We start from the raw sequence: 21,052 nt of genomic DNA, 5'->3' as shown, positions 1-21,052 counted from the left end.
TTGCAGTACAGCTCCTAAATCCCGCCCCCTCCATGTTAGCGGATGAGACATGAGCCAAACTAAAGAATCAAAGTGCTCGTCAAATACATTTTTCCCCCAAAGATGGTTTCTGTCATTTTAGGTCGTTCTTATCAGCTGATGTTTGTTCAAGTGCTCATTTATCTGATAAGTTTGTTTTTAATTAATTAATTGACGATATAAAAAAGGGGGGTGTGGCGTCATGATTGACAGCTGTGATTGACAGCCCTCAAACCTCCGTCAGACTCGGCAGACGAGCCGAGTGAGCGCAGCAGTTTCTGATGGAAGACGCTAATGTAACGTTTACATCTGTGATTCACTACCAGCTGGTACGGCAGGTGGATAGTGTCAATTTAAGGATTACCAGGAGGAGGAGGAGGAGGAGGAGGAGGAGGAGCAGTCGACCCTTCCGTTGCCGTCAGACCGTGTGGAGTTTTAAATGAGATTGATTGAGACTGTAGACGAGAGACCGGCGGCGACGTTAAGGCGAGTGGGTGGAAGGTACGGGATTAAATTAGTGTCATAATAACTGAACAACATCTCCCAACAATCAAACCTAAAAAATGAATTAAAAGTGAAAAAGTGACCTCAAATGCAAAACTTTAGACAAAACTATACAAGAGTGAAACATTTGATTACAATATTCTCCACTTTTCTTTCACTGATCAGGATTTCTCTTTTGTCGACACTTTTTGCTGCTTCATTTTTCAGTTTCGCTGTTGAACTTTTCAGTTTGAGTTCAGAATTTTTCAGTTTCAACGGTCTGGAAGTGCAACAAGTAGTACGACTGACCGTTGACCTGTCCCTTCAAAAGTAATTGGCTAATGGTGACGCAGCCCTGTAAGACCCGCCCACACGCCCTTTGTGTCAGAACTGAAACTGAAAAATTAAGCAGCGAAACTGAAAAAAGTGACCACAAAAGTTTTATTGTAAGTTTTGCCTTTGAGATCATTTTTTTGCTTTCAGTTTATTTTTATTCACATTCAATTTAGTTTTTGTCTGATGCTTGGGAGATTTTGTTCAATTATTATGACACAAATTTAATCCCATAGGAAGGAATGTCTACCAGCGGTGGTGTGACGGCGGCGTATATCATAAATTATGATCTAAAAATACGTCTACTAAGTACGTTTGAACTCAGTACGTCAGTTTAAAACCATATAATACACACGTCGTCTCCATGTACGTCTCCTGGTTACCATCAGACATGGACTTCACCAACATTTTAACATGTTTGTTTTTATGTAAGTTTATTTATTTGTTTTGCACTTTTCATACAGTAGTTGTAACTCAAGGTGCTGTACACATAAGAAAACATTAAAATACTTCAAATACATTAAACATAACTGAACATTAAGATACATTAAAAATAAGATAATAAAAATAAGAAAATCTGAGACATTAAAGTGTACAAAGTGTAATAAACATACAGAGGTAGATGTTGGGCAGGAAGTTAATTGAAGTTTTTACTTGACTTTTAAAAGTGCTCACTGAAGTCGCCTCTTTCATTTCTGCTGGTGAGATGTTTCCAGATTTTGGGTGTAGACGATATGCTGCTGTTGTCAGAAGGGTTGAGTTAAGATTTAGGTTGTTTTTTATACGTTTTATATATTATTTCACTCACCCACAACCTGAAAATAGTTTTAATGCAGTAACTATCAAGTTAATCGTTAACGCTGAGTGTAAATGAGCCCGATACAGTGTTTCATGTGTGTAAAGTTTGTATTCGTAAATATAATTGTTATATTTTATTTTATTTATCATGAACACACTCAGCCTCTGATTGGCTCTGACTCTGATATTCTTACCCTAACACTGACCATCTCACTCCTCATGTCTAAACCAACGAAGGCAACGAGTACTAGCCAATCAGAGGCAGAGTAGGGCGGGTCTTCACGGAATGTGGTTGGAAAAAAAATAAGGCGTAAATGTCACATGACTGTCTCCTTCAGTAGGTAATCGTGGTTCTGTCCACTCACCATCGCTTACCGGCTGGTTTCTGCTGGTTTATCCCTCCGGTTCTCTCGGCTCTCAGTGGCTGTCAGTCATGTTGAGGGGGCGTGTCCTGCAGGCCGTCATCCCGCCCCCCCGACTCTACTGCACAGACTCTGGTTGCAAATGCCGTCACACAAGCAAGATGGCAGCTCCCGAAAATGCGATATTTTGGATATTTTGGCTTCACTTTTGCACAGCAGCAGGAAGTGGAGACACGTCGTCCATCTTTATATTCAGTCTATGGTCTGTGTCATAATAAACCTACATAGTGCTGAAACGATTAGTCAGTTAATCAATTAGTAGATTAACAAAATTAATTGTAAAGATCCGATAATCATTTAAAGTCTTTTATCAAGAAAAAAATGTCAAACATTTACTGGTTCCAGTTTCTCAAATATGAGAATTTGATGCTTTTATCTGTTTTATATCATTAAAAATTAAATACTGATCAAACAAACATCAATCTGAATATTTCACTTTAGGCTCTGTGAACTTGTTTTTGGCATTTTTTACTATTTTTTGACTGATTAATCAAAAAAGTAATCAATAGCTGAATCGATTAATAATTAGTTGCAGCTCTAAATATATAGTAGAAGTACAGATTAGATCAGATTAACTCTACTGTAGTGAACACAGTGTGTTGGTTCATCCCATCAGGCAGCATCAAGCCAACATCTGCAGGTGGAAACAGCTGTTGGTTGTATGAAATGATTGACTGATGGATGGACCAATCAGAACACACAGACTGCCTCCCAGTCTCTATAATGGTCCTGCTGGTGTCGTTCTTATTCTGACCAGTTGTAGTAACACACTGCAGAACAGGACACACACACACACACACACACACACACACACTAGTGACTAATCCTGAATAAAACTCTCCTTCAGTGGAAGCTTCTGGAGCTTCAGGACAGTCTAGTCTGTGGTTTCTCACAGGAAGAGGATGTTGTTGGACTGATCCACTGGCTGCAGGGTTTCAGTGGATGTAATGTTCAGTCCAGGATCAGGTTTAATCTGTGTGTGTTAGTCAGGACTCCACCTCAGTGTGTGTGTGTGTGCGTGTGTGTGTGTGTGTGTGTGTGTTTTCCTGCAGCTCACATGAAGTCACATCACCTTCAACAGTGTAGATAAACTGTGTTGGTCTCAGTGGAGACAGTGTGTCTCTGTGGTAAAGACAGGAAATGGACTCTGTTTCCCAGCAGTCTCTGCCTCTCTGTCTCTCTCTGAGTCGTCCACACTGTCCAGATGATGATTGGCTGTGAGTGGTTTCCATCCAGCCAATAACAGCAGAAGGTGTAGATCTTCTGTTTTGGTGTGTGTGGATCAGTGTGTCTCTGTGGTGAAGATGTGATATCAACTGATGATAACTGACTGTGCTGAGATCTCACTCTGGTTTACTGCAGTCTGTGTCTCTGTCTCTCTCTCAGGTATCCACCTCTACCAGCAGATGTACGGCTGTGAATGGGATGATGAGACTGGAGAGGTTAATGGGAACTTTCAGTTTGGTTATGATGGAGAAGACCTTGTATCCTTTGACCTGAAGACAGAGACATGGATCGCTCCAAAACAACAGGGTGTCATCACCAAACAGAAGTGGGATAATAACAACGCTCAGAACACACAGATAAAGCATTACCTCACCCAGATTTGCCGTGACTGGCTGAAGAAGTACGTGAACTACGGGAAGAGCTCTCTGATGAGAACAGGTAGAATCACATGACCTGATGTAGTTTCATGGACACAACAATGTTAATAAGCCTCCTCTGTTTCTAACTTACAGTAACATTACAATAAATGTGAACCAACATACAGAGAGCCACTGTGTCTCAGTTTACACACATTTCTCTTTCATTTTCTCTCTCACCTCTCTTCATCTCTCTGCCTCCCTCCACCTTTACCCCATTTTCTCTCTGTCTCTCTCTCACACATTTATCACCACTCTTTTTCTCCTCCTCCTCTCTTTCTAATCTAGTCTCTCACTCCTCACCTCTTCATCTGTCTTTCTTCTCCTCTGTCCCTCCCTCCTTTTCTCAATCACACTTTAATGAGGTTTATTTGCATGTCATAGATACTGTATATGTATGTTACTAAATACATTAAACCAAACAGGAATGATCATGTTAATATAAGTTAAATAATAATAAAGAAACTATAAACTGTCTTTGTCTTTACACTCCAGACCTTCCCTCAGTGTCTCTCCTCCAGAAGACTCCCTCCTCTCCAGTCAGCTGCCACGCTACAGGTTTCTACCCTCAGAGAGCTGAAATGTTCTGGAGGAAAGATGGAGAGGAGCTTCATGAGGAACGTGGAGAGATCCTCCCCAACCACGATGGATCCTTCCAGACGAGTGTTGACTTGGACCTTTCATCAGTCAAACCTGAAGACTGGAGGAGGTTCGAATGTGTGTTTCAGCTCTCTGGTGCAAAGAACGACATCATCACCAAACTGGACAAAGCAGTGATCAGAACTAATGAAGGTAAGACTGGAATCAGAAGTGATGGAGGAAGGAAACACATTTAGTTTATATTATATTTATTTATATTTTAATTATTTATGACAGATGGGGTTGTTTATCTCCTTTAGTGGTTTGTTTTCTTGTTTCTGTTTTTTAAGTCATCTAGATTTCATTTGTCTCTTTGGACATCAGAAGAATTCATGAGAAGTTTTTAATCTTAAATTTTTTCAAATGATCAGATGAAATTAAATTGTCTTTTAAATTATGTATGTTTTCCTCTTCAGTCCAGTTTCCATGTTCTGTAAAATGTTATTTGATCACAAAGTTTATTTCTTCTCTGGTTGTTAATTTGGTTCAAGTCTAACTGATCGTTCAGCCGTTAATGCAACCAGACAGTTTTTATCTGTATGAAAGTATCAGGAAAGGTAAGAAAACCAGAACTGCATGTAAATGTGGGAAAGTTACACAGAAAAACTATTTCATTACTGATCAATCAATACTCTCCTAAAAGTATAATGAGAATTAACAGATTACTCAATGAGGAAAGTAATCATGTTAGTTATTATTTACTTGTTCACTATTTACAGACATGAGCAGCATTTCCTTCACTCTTCACTCTTGATCCTCAGCTGATCTGATCTTTTCACTATTATCTGTAATGAGATGAGGTTCTTCTGCAGGTTTGATGTGAGCGTGTTTTCTGATCAAGTACTTTGACATGTTGCTTGTTGACTTTTCTGCCACTGACAGGTGATTCTGACCTGGACACAACTTAGAATTTCTGCTTTTATTCTCATCTTTATGTGGTGCGTGTGGCATGAAGGATATTTCCACATGTCAGAGCATCAAGCCTCCTCTAACATCTTTATTTATGTTTTCCCCTCACACAAGTGATATTACAGCAGTCAAAGGCACCGTTATTTTATTAGATAGATATTTACACAAATTTAAATTTTGCGTGTCAAAGCATTATTATGTTCAACATTATAACATAGTTTTCAACAGGCCAGTATTGTAATTTAACTAAAAAAACTTTCAAACTAATGTTTTGCATGTCTGTGTTTCTGTTAAAACTAATGAGATTACAGTAAAACTTTATGGTTTTAACTCCCAACACTGATAGTTCACCAAAACACACTCAGCATCAGCATGTTTGTCTTATTCTTGTGACTTCCTTTCAAATACTTATATGACTTAAGTTGTGTTAATGAATATAATCTGATCCATTTAGTGATTAAAGAGCGAGATAAACAAAGTTGAATGTTGTGTTTGGCTTCCAGGTTCTTCAGAGTTCCCTGTTGGTGTTGTCATTGGAGTTGTTGTCGTACTGCTGCTCCTGGTAGCCGCCATCGTTGGATACGTCCTCTGGAAAAAGAACAAGGACAAGGATGGTGAGAGACAAAAGATGTTTTTACTCCACACAAAGGCCCTTTTTTACTTCACAGATGTATTTAATATACATGTCTGCACCATTGTTTTGGTGTTAATGTTGTTATAACATCATATATTTTATTTCTGGTGATACAAAGTCCATAAAGTGTAAATATTTGATGTACAATTAGTTGACATATCTTGTAATAGTGATACAGATGTTGTTTTCTCTTTGTGTTCTTTTATAAATATTGAATAAATAATAACTTTGTAATACTGTTTTCTGTATTTCAGGGTTTAAACCTGCTAACAGTAAGTATTTTAATATTAAATGTTTTATCTTTTTTAATCTGCTTTTTCTTGTAATATTTGGATGTCACTTGACAACATTATATAAAAATATTTTAAAATTATGAGAAATATTAAACTGTGAATATGAACGACTTGTTAGATGTTAGTAATTCGTAACTCATTTCCAGTTTGTCTCTCATGATAAAACTTTTCTTCTTTTCAAATTAAATTGTTTTTCTTTTTGTAGCTTCAGACACTTCTTCATCTTCATCATCGGCTCAAGTTCCAGTTACCAACTGATGACAGTGAGTACTTCATTGTGTCAACTTAGCTCACTGAACTAAACAATATAATACTACTAACAGTCTCCCAAACTGTTGTTTTTTTAAAGGTGAAAACACAATTTAGACATGAACTTGTGATGAACCAGATGTTTTAGATTGAAGAAGTCAGTCTTATGAAGCATTTCTCAGTGTGAGATCCAGTATAACTACAGAAAAATGTTGACGTGTTTTTATAATAATAATATATATATATATATATATATATATATATATATATATATATATATATATATAATATAACTCTGATGTGTGTAAAACAAATTGAACCAATAACCTTTTTGCCCAGAAATATCTCATATTAAATTAAATGAAACAGGCTGTGTTGTATGAACACTAACAGATTCGATATTCCACCTTGTTTGTATGTTTATCCGTCTTGACAGACCAGTGAAGTGTTTCAGTGTTTAAAAAGTGTTTCTTGCTGACAGACAGACTCTGCCTGACTTTGATTTTATCCATGTTAAAAATAACAGATCATGAAAAGTAAAAAAAAGTTCTAATAAATGAAAATAGTTGTTTATGGTTCTTTTGTTGATCAGATCTACAATTAACACAGGTTTTCAACTATATGGTGAATCAGAAATCTTGGGAGTGATACACTTGAACTTAATCTGTAATCTGTCTCTGATCAGCTGCAACAATCAATCAATAGAATTGGGATGAACCCAGGGTCACATTTCAGATGTCTGAGTTGTTAACAGCTCCATCAAATAGTGATTTTTCCCTCTAAACTTCTCACATGGTTTCATTTTAATAAATGTTCAAATGATCCAATATTTCACCAAAAATCAAAGATTAGAGAAAAAGACATTTAGCATATAAATATTGTTTCTTGGAGTGGTTCAGATGTGTCATTTTACCAACAAAGTGAAATTCTATAGATGACAATAGATTTATCTTCTCATCACAAACAGACAACATATCACATGATTTATACGTGTTTTTTATGTATTTTCTTAGTATACAGAAATATATAAAGTACTACAAAGCTTATAATCTGATACAGGTTCAGATCAGTGCTGAATACTAGAAAGATTGAACACTAAAACATTCACAGATCTAAAAGTGTAGGTTCACATCAGAAAGTAATAATGCATGTATCAAATATATGACTTACACACTCTTATCTACATGTGCAGTGAACAAATAATAGCCAACAAAGCTGACAGTGTTCACTAAAATGTGATGCAACCAACAGTCTATGATGTAAAGCTCAGAGTCACAGCTGCTGTTTCAGTCACTAACTAGTCTTCTGATCATACAGTAGCTCTCGTAGGTAGTTTACAAAGTGAGTGAGTCGAGAATTTAAATGTTATTTGGACTTTATGACTCAAATTATGAAGATAAATTTGAGTGTTATCCAGTGTTTTGGGAAAACGTTATTTTGGCCCAGTGGGCATCACATGACCTGCAATTCTGACTGTGGCCACTGGTCCAAAACTGCCTCACAGCCCAACATTGTTACAGGAGGTTTATTGATACATTTTCCATTTTTGAAAACACCTTTTGCTCTGTTTCTTTATGAATGATTATTTATTTTTCCAACAGGAACAAGTGAAAAGTAGAAGATGGTGAACTCCTCTCCACCAGGAATAAGGAACATTGAAGACAGACGCCAAATTCTCCTGTCCATCTGTAAACTGTGAATAACTTGATTATTAATCATTCATGTCAAATTTAGAATTATAATTGGAGATTTTAAATGTTAAAATCTTGTCATAGGTAATTATTGAAATTGGATTACTAAGAAAACCAACTTAAAAAGGCATTTTTGTGCTACAAACATGTTTTTGAATGAGTGATATTTTCTTATCTGGAGAGAAGTGAAAAACAACCAAAGCATGATTGTGCTCTTAATACATAAACAACACATTTTGAGGTTTTGGTGTTTATGTAAAACAAATCCACATAATCCATAGTTGGTTTCATGTAGTAAAATCACACACACACACATACATTCACATTTTCATACTGTACATGCACTCCTGGGGTTGGACTGATATGAAATAAGCTGATTCTTCTGTTTCTATCCAGATATCTATTCTTTGTTTCTCTGGTTGTATTAGGTCACTGCAGATCAATTATCAGGAGCTTTATGGTAAATTGGACTTAAAGGATTTTTGCATCAGGTTGAACAAGTACCTTTATATGACAAGTATTGATTTCAATAGATTGGCTAAAATCACAAATTCCCATCTGCTTATTTTATCTTTATTTAACTGTTAATCAACTGAATTTGCAGTGATAGAAGGTCTTTTCATATTGTTCAACCCATATACTCTCATACACATAGAACAAGATTTACTTTTCAGTTGTGTAAATATTCTGCTTGTTTATGTCTTTAAAACTGATGAAAGTTAATTTTGTCCTTTTCTGTTTCTACCAAGATTTCTGTTTGTTTCTCTGGTTGTATCAGGTCACTGTAGAGTTTTATGGTAAAACTCATTCACTGGATTTTTGCATCAGTTGGATGAAGTATCTTGATATGCCTGGTATTTATTTTAATGGATGGGGTTAGAATTAGACAAATTCCTGTCTGATTATTTTATCTATAATCTGGTAATTGAATTTGCAGAACAATTTACTGTATCACAATATACAAATATCTCTATAGTGATATAAAATTACATATACAGTGATAGAAGGTCTTTCATGTTGCCCACCCCATGCACTCAAATACACAGAATAAACATTTTTTTCCAGTTGTGTAAATATTCCCGCTTGTTTATTTCTTTAAAATTGTTTAATTTAAAATTTTAAGATTAATTATTAATAATGTATGTGTTTGATACTTTTATTAATTAATTTTTCTTAATTGAGGTTTTTTCTTAATCAGTCTTTTCCATATTGCTTTATTGTGATTTTAGTTTGATTAGTAAAAGGACATGGGGTTTTCTCTCTCTGAGTTTCTATAAACATGTAAGACATTGAATAGCATGTTGCTCAAATTCACTTCCTGTGTTGGATTACATTAATGAAATGAAATGAAAAATTCTGTTACACTACTGTTTTATTGCTTTTGTATTTTGCTTTAAATAAATTCCCCAAAATTCCAAAGGTCTGGTTCTTTTTGTAAATCCACATATAGTGTTTGTTTACTCATCTGTTACTGTAGTTACAGTAAAATGAATATTGCCTGAATACTCATTGTCACAGAGACTAAATGAACATGGTTCCAACATGTAGATTGTTCCAGTTATTTAATTAACTGTCAGAGCAGGCCAATAGGCTTAGTACTGTTTAACAGGAATAAAACAATAAGGTTTAGAACCACTATTTTTTCTATTTATCATCTGTTGTGTAAATGTTGTGTGTAGTTTGTATTTTATCAATGTTATTAGACTTGGCAGGTCCCAGATTAGATCTTCACACTGCACACATCCGGTCTCAGGTCGCTGCTCTGGTTTTCCCCTAAAAAACAAAACCTGTTGCACTGAGTTCTGCCTGGCAACTGATGACACTACAAGTCTCAGGAAGTTTCTCCAGTTCTTTGCCTCCATTTATTAACAATGATGATAATTATTTGTTTCATGTTTTTAATTAACAAGGTCTAATGTTCTGCAGGTTAAATATGCAGTGTAATAAACCATGAAGATAATATGACAATAACCATCATTCAATTATTAACATAGTTGTGAAGAACAATATTTTGTGTGTATTTCTTAAATTATGTTGCCATAAAATCCTTTTTAATTGAACACATTTTTTAATTCCTTTTTTAATGTTAATGTCATATCTCTTACTGCTGGGAGTCTGTAAACATGTTATCCATGTAGATTAATTTAATACACTTCAATAAAACAATGAGTATCCTCACAGACCTGCAAGGATTAAGTTGATTGACCTGTTTTTTTTCATGTTGACACCAATACAACAGCTCCATTTAGAAAACGTGAGGTTGAGTACTGCATGCTACCAGATGACATAATGAAAATTACGATATGTCATACATCATAATATTTTAAACTATAAAGTATACAATAATAAATACAAAAGATCAATTTACATTAATCAAATTGCTTCAGGATTAATATGAACTTAATGTGCAGTGATAAGTGAGATACTGGGACATTATCAGGAACTCACTAACACCTAACTTGGCTGATTTCTTTACATTCACCCAACACACAATGAAAATAAAACCAAAGACTCTAAATGAACTGATGACACGGTGAAATGCTTTGCTTTTGTTCAAATAAATGATAATCTCAGTGGTGAAAAGTGACTAATATATTCACATACTGTATGTACATTTATTTAGGTATTCCCATATTATGATGGGCAAGACAAATTTAAATAAAATATAAAGCTGAGAATGATAGTTTTGCTTATTACTACACTTGGTTGTTTGAGCTTTACTGTGCAGAATGATGTATGTTGGGGCCTAGTAGTGAGGGGAATAGTGGAACTAAGTACGCAGGGGCCTTAACATGAGGAGGCCCGCAAAAAGTTTGTCTTTATCTGCAATTTAGAAATTTTGAGTTATAAGCATTATGAGTAAACTATTTCCATTGGCTGAATAAATAGTTTGAGATTATTTCTTGTATCTAACACAATATTAGAGCCTCTCAGGGGCTCAGCTCCCGTTGAAAGGGGCTCATGGTTTAGTCCAGTCCTGCAGTAGAGATCATCATATCAGACACAAATTATTATTAGTCTTCTTTTTATGTCTTGAAACATGTGTGGAGGGGGTATTTAATTTCTCCACATTTGATAAATAAATATGATACCAGAGTCATACATTGTAACAACTATTCAAAAAGAAAAAGTGCGGATTGAAACAGAGTATAAATCGTGCCAACAAAACAGCAAAATGAAAAACAGCATCAGGTGTCCAAACATCAACAGTGGTGTTAAATTTCTCTTTGTTTAAGCAGTTTTCAGCGTTCACAGTTAATGTTAGTTCAGAAGCTTCTAGCTTGTAGGACAGAGCTGAGCTGAGCTGATGGTTGTGTTTAAGAAACTGTTTCGTCTTCCTCATGTTGTAGTTTTATTTCTTTGGTTGCTGTTTTCACTCCAAAGTTGAACAAAGTAAATTATTGTTTCGTGAAAATTTTATCTGGGCATTGGAAATTATTACAAATAAATTTAAATCAGTGTACAAAACAAGGTCATAACTATGGATCTTAGTCACTGTGTGAAACAATAATGTCAAAATGGAGGTTGTGGGTTAAAACATGCTGGTGATGTTGGGGCAAGTTGAGTCAATGGCTCAATTTACCCCCAAAAGTTTAAATATGCTACATATGTACAGAATAATCTGTGTGTTTAAGTATTATTTTCTGATATTCTACAGACTAGAGACACTGTTCATGTTAATGTCTGATCACTGTTACAAGTGTTACAATGTTAAATTTAAGCTACAAACAAACATGCTGTACAGATGCACACAAAAAAGCACAAAAGCACATTTACACACATTCTTTCTGTAGCTAAAACATAAAGATCACAGTTTAATCTTTACTGAAAATGTTTAGGTAACATGTTGAACACAAACATATCATTTTTATTAAAAGTGTGAGTTTTTGGTCTTTGTTAAATTGATGGCAATAATGAAGTTCAAAATGATCTAACAGTGGTACAATTTACACCTAGAGCACTCTACCCCATCCCCATGCTCATTTTACTCCTACCTTGGGGCAAGTTGTGCTATAGGACTACCTTTTTTTGATGGGTCATTGTTCTTAAACCATAATAATTATATAACTTGTTTTAATTTCCATGGGTGCACAAAAACCTGAGGTATATATAGTAACTATTATTTAAACAAATACACTTTTATTTTGCAAATTATCAAATGCAAAAAGGGGCTCATGTTACCCCGTTCTCCCCTACTGCTGCACATTAACTGGAGTTTTGAACCTCTAGGGAAGCCATTCACCTCATTTAGTCACTGTAACACCAATAAAACCACATTGTTTGTTGTTGATATTGTGATCAGAACTGTTGTCAACCCCAGGACATCCACACAGAACAAAAGAACAAGAATAGCACATTACTGCAACCCCACAAGCTCCAGAGTGCTGATCTGTAGCTGACAGTGACCTCTGACCTCCCAGAAAGTCAGTACATAATAATGTTATGATATATATGACTTCCATGCACTGACAAAGCTGAGAAACCCAAAATAAAGCCCAGCATTCCTCTCCACCCTCTAACATGGACTTAACAAGCACATTTTACTTTCACTTTACATTAATAACCTCACCGCGTCAGTTTAACCCAGATTTAAGTGACATTGACACTCATACTAAATTCCCATTGGCTCAGATGGATACTGAAGTGAGCGCTCCTTCCTGTCCCACCCTCCGTTCAGCCTTGATTTTCACAAAGGAAGCACAGTCTGTCTGTATCTGGAAAAAGAAACTTCTTAGTTGACTGTACATCAGAGTTGTAGCGACAGCAGGTCACAATGAAGATCTTGCTTTTTGTGACCCTCCTGGGTCTACACAGCGCGGCGGCAGGTGATTTAGTTTTCTGGTTTTTTTTTTAAGTCAGTTTATGGTAAAAGAAAAGGCTTTATATCTGTAGACGTGACTATACAAATTTAAGGTTTGTTTCATAGTATTAGATGTTGAGTTCCCTGACTTCCTTGCTATTAAAACGTGTATTTTTCTTTCACTATCTTTGATCAGGGCCATTATTTCATTTCATAATATTTTATCGATTCGGTCCGAGCGCGTTCTGAACAAAATGGCAGCACAATTAAGCAGCAAAAAATAGTCCAACACACACTCAGATTAATAAAGAAAATATAGAAAACATAACAAAGATGCAACAAAACTATTTTTAAACTACACTTTAATATAGTTGCACGTGCTTCTTTTAGTCTTTAAGTTGAAACGATGAAAATCACATCCTCAGTCAGTGTGCAACCGTAAATTTAGTGATATCAGTCATCGAGTCATGTATGAGTCAACGATGTAAATGTATTAACAAACCCTTTTCACAGTCTTGAAGACGTCACTACATTTCATCTTAAGTGTGTATAATTAACATCTACAGGCTACTGAGAAGGTTTTGGGGTTTTTATTTCCAACTATACCAACATGAGTCATGATGGCGCTGTTTTCATAGATATTGATGCTACTGAAGCCAAACAACTTCCTGCTTTGGTGGCACAATATTTAATATCATTCACTAATGTCTGTAAACTAAATTACTGAAATTCATCATTTATTTTGTTCAACGACTCAAATATAAACTTGTCAAATAACACAGATCCCATGTTCAAAATGACTTAATCCTGAGTTTTGTAAATTTTATGTTAGAATATTATGTCTTAATCTGTAATTTGGTATCAAATAGTCATTAAAGCGATTGCTTTTTAGTTTTTGACTTTTGGTTGGACAAAACTAAACATTTGAAAATGTTACTGAGGGACCTGGGAACTTGAAATGGACATATTTCACTATTTAATGACATTTTAACTCCAAACCCACCACACTAATTCGCTCCTCGCTCCTGCCAAGCCTTCACTGCCTCAAATTGATTTTTAATAGGCCTGCCAATGAACACTATGCCCCCACTGTGGAGGAGCTTGTTTGTGTTTTTAACAGGTCTTGCAGAAATATTTGCTAGATTCCATAGCTGAGACCTTCTTCTCTGCCATGGTTAAATGAAGACGTAAGGATCTTAGAGACAATGCAGGAATGAAAACTGGAAGATAAACTCAGTGTAACACTTATTTTTCAGAACTCATTGCGAAACAGCGTCATAATCCCAGACTCCTTTTTAAAACTGTCAGTTCTGTTATTGGTCCCTCGATTAGCCAGCCACTTGAATCTTCCCCAGAGAGATGCAAGGATTTTCTTGATTACTTTAACAACAAAATAGTAGAAATTAGGAAGCACTTTGACAATGTATTCAGTGAACTTGATGTTGACTCCAGGCCACTTTCAGCTTAAACCCACTTCAATGGAATCTCTCTGTTGACCCTGGAACGCACTGTTGCACTCTCAAAATCATCCACCTGCCCTTCAGACTGTATTCCCACTTGGTTTTTAAAAGCTGTATTTCAGATGGTTGGTCCTGATATTTTAGCCATTATTAACTGCTCTGTCCACTGGTATTTTCCCCTCCTACTTAAAACACCCCAATGTTTACCCCCTTTTAAAGAAGCCCTCTTTAGATCCCTCAGTTTTAAGTAATTTTAGACCCATCTCCAAGCTGCTTTTTTATCAAAGATTTTAGAAAAAATTGTCTCCACGCAACTGATCTCTCTTATGAACAACAATCAAATAATTAAAAAATTCCAATCTGCCCTCCGCTCCCTACATAGCACTGAGATTGCTCTGTTCAAGGTCACCAATGACCTTCTGCTTGCAGCCGACACAGGCCTGTATTCCATTTTTATTCTCCTTGACCTCAGCTCAGCATTTGACACTGTGGACCATAATTTCTTAATCAGCCGTCTGAAATACTATGTTGGCATCAGTGATGTGGCACTGGATTGATTCAACTTTTATCTGTCAAACAGGTTTTCTCTGTAAAGCTCGGAGATGCCTCCTCCTCTTGTGCACCTCTCATTTGTGGGGTCCCCCAGGAGTCTATCTTGGGTCCCTTCTTATTCACCATTTACCTGCTACCCCTGGGGCAAATCATGCGTAGACCTAGCATTGATTTCCATCACTATGCAGGTGACACCCAATTGTATGTCCCATTAAAGGCCAGTACCACTGATGTTTCATGTATTATGACCTGCCTCACTGAAATTAAAAATCTTCTTGCAGTTGAATGATTCCAAAACAGAAGACATTGTAATTACTCCCTCCAGTCCGAACACTAGGGTGCCTTATCTAATAATGTTCGTAAGGAGGCCCACAACCTAGGGGTTATTTTTGACTCTGTTTTGTCTTTTGATGCTCAGGTGACCAAAGTGCTGCAATCCTGCTTTGCCCAATTGAGACAGCTAACCAAAATCAGCTCATTCCTTTCATCCACAGACTTAGAAAAGGTCATCCATGCTTTTATCTCCTCCAGACTTGATTACTGCAATGCATCTTATTCTGGTATCAGCAGGCATAACATACAAAGTCTGCAGTTGGTACAAAACACTGCTGTCAGGCTTTTAATGCCTACTAAGAGAGGTGACCATATCACACCAATCCTTGTTGCCCTTCACTGGTTACCTGTGAGTTTTAGAATTGATATTAAGATTTTATTGCTTGTTTTTTTGGTGCTATATTTGTGAACAGCTAACTCCTTATGATCCTGTTTGCTGTTTGAGATCCTCCAGCAGGGCCCTACTGATGGTTCCAAACTCTTGACTTGTCATTATAGGGGGCCGGGCCTTTGTTGTTTGGGGCTTTCAGCTGTGGAACTCCCTGTTTGGAGATCTCAAGCAGGCAAACTCAGTGTCATCTTTTAAATCTCTTCTTAAGACTCACTTTTACCGTATGGCTTTTTCTTAACTGATGGTATTTGTTGTGTAATTTAATTTTTTGTATCTTGTCTATGTCTTTATCTTTGGATCTTATTTACTTGCATTATCTATTTTTTCAACTTTGTTTTTGAAAGGTGCTATATAAACAAAGTTATTATTATTTAATACAACATATTAATTGATTAATCAAAAAAGATTTGAAGGGACACTTCTCAGAACATACACATCTTAGTACATAAATTACAGAGGACAGAGGAGGATCATGAAAACTTACAGACACTTGTAGAAAGTTTATTCTACAACAAAGTCTACAACTTTCTTAAATATAGAGCTGTGTCCACAAACATTTTTCTGTCATTGTCATGCAGCTCAGAAGATTTGGTTTTACACAAAATATTTGTTATTAAGATCCTGGAAGTGAAACTTGAATATAATTTATCATTTTACATAAATCAAAATATATAAAAGTGAGATACATTCTTGATGGTTGTATTAAAACATGTCAACAACATCAGAAAAAATGAATTATTATTTAATCATGAAAAATGACAATAGCAATAGAAAACAGCTAAACAACCTACTTCTAAACTGTATAAGTAGAAGTGCTTAAAACGTCAGGAAGAAGAAACCTAAGTTGTCGTCGTTCACAGTTTACAGTATAAAGACCATAATGGACGTAGTATAATCAAATACAAAATGTTTTATAATCTTTTCATATAATTATAATATAATTATAATTATAATCAGCGTATATCAGTCCCTCCAGGAAATTGTGATTTCCTGCAGTGTGGCTCTTTTAGTTCACACGATGCTGATTAAGCCTATCACCGCCAGACAAATCTCTCTGTATTTCACAGTATATGGAGTTTTTAAATCTCATGTCGGGGGCGACATTCCTGCGCTGGCTGTTTGACCGTTTATCGTGTGGCTCCTCTATACTTTCCAAATGTAACTGGACCGAATGGATCAAATTCTGACAGTGAAAGGAGTCATTTCAAGGGGGTTGTGTGATGCTCAGAACAATTTATTCACCGTTTTACAACTGTAAAAGTAGGTTATGGCCAGTGGTGTAACTACTGGTCATTGGGCATACTGGGACGAATCCCGGTGGGCCGGTGGACTGTCAAAACAAATCCATTTTTACCCTCTCTCTCTGTGCCTGTCATTCAGGTGTGCATGAAAGCGTGCTGCGTGCCTGTGCCAGGCAATCAGAGCTGAGCGCCCCCCGTTACTCTCACTGCCAGAAGGGGGAGTCAGAAGTCCTGCACTCCAACTTTAAGAAATCTCTGCAATATTTGCAAGAGCTTGAAATTTAGCTAAATTACCGCAACTTTTCCACATGAAAAAGTCAAAATCGATATAAGAAGATTACAATAGGATTTATGATACATCCATGAAATCAACAGACTTGTGATTTGGACCAATTGTCGCACTTTGTGTCTTGGTAACTTGTATCATTGCAGCACACAGGAAGTGATCACATATGACTCTTCATTAGTAGTAATTTTTTTTTAAATCGCTTGCAATTTTTCCCAATTCCCACAATTTTACCGTAAAAAGAGAAAATAAAACATTGCAAGTTTTATCTCAATTTTTGAGAAAAGCTGCTGAAAAATCAAGCATTTTTGGCCACAATAATAATCATAAAAAAACTCAGTGAAATCCTGGAGGAACTCATATATAGTTTGTCACAGGTTTGTGGTTTCACATTTCAAACTAATTTAGTAATGAGGAGCAGACGCTACTAATGATGTATCCTGAAGAATAAACGTCTCCACTAACTGGAAACTAAGAAAATTTCTGCCTATCAATTTGTTTATTTATTGACTGCACAACAGAGATTATCAGCAGGATGTATTGTAGTTCTTTTTGATTCTGTGCACAGGAAAATAATTTTATTTTATGTAAAAGCTATTTATAAAACTAACTGAGAAAACTGAAATGATGACATTAACTTTTTCTTACAGTGACTCACTCTCTGAAGTATTTCTTCACTGGGTCCTCTCAAGTCCCAAACTTTCCAGAGTATGTGGTTCTTGGGATGGTTGATGATATTCAGATTGATTACTATGATAGCAACACCATGAAAGCAGAACCTAAACAGGACTGGATGAGCAAAGTCACAGCAGATGATCCACAGTACTGGGAGAGGGAGACTGGGAATCGTTTGGGTACCCAGCCGGCCTTCAAAGCCAACATTGAAACTGCAAAGCAGCGCTTCAACCAAACTGGAGGTTTGTTCATGCTTCACTGTTTACTGATAAAATGTTGTTTATGCTTTCATCCTGTCTTTAGTACACACACACACACACACACACACACACACACACACATACACACACAACCATCCCTCCATCAACACTGTTTTATTCAACTGTTTTTATGGAGGCTTCTCACTAACACACACTGAAAAACACATTACTGAGAATCCTGGGTGCTGCTATACTGCACTGATACAATGTTTTTGTCCATCCCATAGTAACCAACAGAGATTATTATCGCCACACTGAAATGACTTTACTGAGATTTTATTAGGAGCAAACAATGCTCCTAATAAAATCTTTTTCAGCTTCTTCAGGTTCGTTCAGCAAAATTACATGAATACTCACAGGTGTGATAAATATATCTGGGTCACATGACTAATTATCACCATCTTCATTTTTTCAAGGTATTTCACAGGTGAGCATTTTACAAAGAACATGACAATAATATTATACAAAACATTTTTCAAAACGCATGGCATGGTTAATATTACAGAGTTGTCATCACCAAACACAAGTGGGATAGTAAAAAAGCTGAAATCGCACAGTTCAAACATTATCTCACCCAGATTTGCGTTGACTGGCTGAAGAAGTATTTGGACTATGGGAAGAGCTCTCTGCTGAGAACAGGTAGAATCACATGACCTGATGTAGTTTCTAGTCTCTCTCTCCTTACTTCTCTTCATCTGTCTTTCTTATCCTCTGTCCCTCCCTTCTTTTCTCAGTCACAATTCAATGAGGTTTATTTGCATCGTATACATACTGTATATAAATATTACTAATGCATTTAAATACATTACACCAAACCAGAATAATATTAATATACAGTAAATAATAATAAAGAAACTATAAACTGTCTTTGTCTTTACACTCCAGAGCTTCCCTCAGTGTCTCTCCTCCAGAAGACTCCCTCCTCTCCAGTCAGCTGCCACGCTACAGGTTTCTACCCTCACAGAGCCATGATGTTCTGGAGAAAAGATGGAGAGGAGCTTTATGAGAACGTGGAACGTGGAGAGATCCTCCCCAACCACGATGGATCCTTCCAGATGAGTGCTGACCTGAACCTTTCATCAGTCACACCTGAAGACTGGAGGAAGTACGAATGTGTGTTTCAGCTCTCTGGTGTGAAGGACGACATCATCACCAAACTGGACAAAAGAGAAATTCAGACGAATTGGGGCAAGACTGGAATCAGAAGTGATGGAAGTAGGAAAAATATTTAGTTTACTTTCATCTGATTTATATTTTGTTTATTTGTGATGGATGGGGTTGTTTGTCTCCTTTAGAAATTTCTTTTTTTATTTGTCTCTGTTTTTAAGTCATCTAGATTTCATTTGTCTCTTTGGACGCCAGAAGAATTCATGAGAAGTTTTTAATCTTTAATTTTTCCAAATGATCAGATGAAATTAAACATTCTTTTAAAATATGTATGTTTTCCTCTTCAGTACAGTTTCTATGTTCTGTAAAATGTTTACAGTTTACAGAACAGTTTAAGTTTATTTCTTCTCTGGTTGTTAATTTGGTTCAAGTCTAACTGATCGTTCAGCCGTTAATGCAACCAGACAGTTTTTATCTGTATGAAAGTATCAGGAAAGGTAAGAAAACCAGAACTGCATGTAAATGTGGGAAAGTTACTCAGAAAAACTATTTCATTACTGATCAATCCATACTCTCCTGAAAGTATAATGAGAATTAACATATTACTCAATAACGAAAGTAAACACTTTACTTCCTTTTTTACTTGTTCAGAATTTACAGACATGAGCAGCATTTCCTTCACTCTTCACTCTTGATCCTCAGCTGATCTGATCTTTTCACTATTATCTGTAATGAGATGAGGTTCTTCTGCAGGTTTGATGTGAGCGTGTTTTCTGATCAAGTACTTTGACATGTTGCTTGTTGAGTTTTCTGCCACTGACAGGTGATTCTGACCTGGACACAACTTCGATTTTCTGCTTTTATTCTCATCTTTACGTGGTGCGTGTGGCATGAAGGATATTTCCACATGCCAGAGCATCAAGCCTCCTCTAACATCTTTCCTCTAACAGTCGAAGGCACCGTTATTTTATTAGATAGATATTTACACAAATTTCAATACATTTTCAGCATCTTTCTTGTTTGTGTTATTCTTATGAACTTTTTCAAATACTCAAATGACTAAAGTTGTGTTAATAAATATAATCTGATCCATTTAGTGATTAAAGAGTGAGATAAACAAAGTTGAATGTTGTGTTTGGGTTCCAGGTTCTTCAGAGTTTCCTGTTGGTGTTGTCATTGGAGTCGTACTGCTGCTCCTGGTAGCCGCCATCGTTGGATACGTCCTCTGGAAAAAGAACAATAATGGTGAGAGACAAAAGATGTTTTTACTCATCATAAATCCCTTTTTTACTTCACAGATGTATTTAATATACATATCTCTGCTATTGTTTTGGTGTTAATGTTGTTATAACATCATATATTTTACTTCTGGTGATACAAAGTCCATGAAGTTTTAAAATATTTGATGTACAATAAGTTGACATATCTTGTAATAGTGATACAGATGTTGTTGTTTTCTCTTCGTGTTCTTTCATAATATTGAATAAATAATAACTGTGTAATACTGTTTTCTATATTTCAGGGTTTAAACCTGCTAACAGTAAGTATTTTAATATTAAAAAATGATATTTTTAATCTGCTTTGTCTATCCTTGTTTATCTGCTATTTGGATGTTTCTTGACATTATAATATAAAAATATATAAAAATTATGAGAAATATTGAAATGTCAACTGACAGAAAGTCAGATGTTAGTAATTCGTCACTCATGTCCAGTTTATCTCTCATGATAAAACTTTTCTTCTTTTTAAATCATTTTTTTTTTCTTTTTGCAGCGTCAGACACTTCATCTTCATCTTCATCATCTGTTAAAGTTCCAGTTCCTAACTGATGACA

General features: G+C 35.9%; 4 protein-coding genes and 1 long non-coding RNA gene across 9 annotated transcripts in view; 3 read left to right on the top strand and 2 right to left on the bottom strand.

The window, feature by feature from the left end:
- Positions 1-6,535, bottom strand: part of LOC137198362 (uncharacterized) — a 23,585-nt gene extending 17,050 nt beyond the window's left edge. Inside the window, exon 1 of the long non-coding RNA XR_010931633.1 lies at positions 6,444-6,535. This is a non-coding gene — a long non-coding RNA (uncharacterized lncRNA). The remainder of the gene's footprint in view (positions 1-6,443) is intronic.
- The window catches only part of LOC137198356 (major histocompatibility complex class I-related gene protein-like), a 33,048-nt gene extending 23,517 nt beyond the window's left edge, over positions 1-9,531 (top strand). The window contains exon 8 of the transcript XR_010931630.1: positions 8,023-9,531. The gene's annotated coding sequence lies outside the window, so the exon portion shown is untranslated. The remainder of the gene's footprint in view (positions 1-8,022) is intronic.
- The window catches only part of psmb8a (proteasome 20S subunit beta 8A), a 125,299-nt gene that overhangs the window by 61,213 nt on the left and 43,034 nt on the right, over positions 1-21,052 (bottom strand). The gene's annotated exons all lie outside the window — the stretch shown is intronic.
- Positions 1-21,052, top strand: part of LOC137198353 (major histocompatibility complex class I-related gene protein-like) — a 25,687-nt gene extending 4,635 nt beyond the window's left edge. The window contains exons 3-8 of one of the 2 annotated variants that reach the window (XM_067612121.1): positions 3,441-3,719; positions 4,193-4,489; positions 5,749-5,859; positions 6,134-6,151; positions 6,378-6,402; positions 21,014-21,052. In XM_067612121.1, the coding sequence (XP_067468222.1) occupies positions 3,441-3,719; positions 4,193-4,489; positions 5,749-5,859; positions 6,134-6,151; positions 6,378-6,402; positions 21,014-21,047 (764 nt within the window). In that variant the 3' untranslated portion in view covers positions 21,048-21,052. Of the gene's footprint in view, positions 1-3,440; positions 3,720-4,192; positions 4,490-5,748; positions 5,860-6,133; positions 6,152-6,377; positions 6,403-18,996; positions 19,327-20,364; positions 20,464-20,740; positions 20,759-20,991 lie in introns of both variants that reach the window. The other variant, XM_067612120.1, reaches the window with a different exon arrangement.
- LOC137198354 (major histocompatibility complex class I-related gene protein-like) overlaps positions 12,799-21,052 on the top strand; it is a 43,392-nt gene continuing 35,138 nt past the window's right edge. Inside the window, exons 1-2 of one of the 3 annotated variants that reach the window (XM_067612128.1) lie at positions 12,799-12,938; positions 17,827-18,093. In XM_067612128.1, the coding sequence (XP_067468229.1) occupies positions 12,887-12,938; positions 17,827-18,093 (319 nt within the window). In that variant the 5' untranslated portion in view covers positions 12,799-12,886. The remainder of the gene's footprint in view (positions 12,939-17,826; positions 18,094-21,052) is intronic. The other 2 variants (XM_067612126.1, XM_067612125.1) reach the window with 2 other exon arrangements.

Source organism: Thunnus thynnus, chromosome 15 (genome assembly GCF_963924715.1).
Source record: "Thunnus thynnus chromosome 15, fThuThy2.1, whole genome shotgun sequence".
NCBI lineage: Eukaryota > Metazoa > Chordata > Actinopteri > Scombriformes > Scombridae > Thunnus > Thunnus thynnus.
The sequence above is the reverse complement of the archived record's forward strand: the minus strand, read 5'-3'. Positions and strand labels throughout refer to the sequence as shown.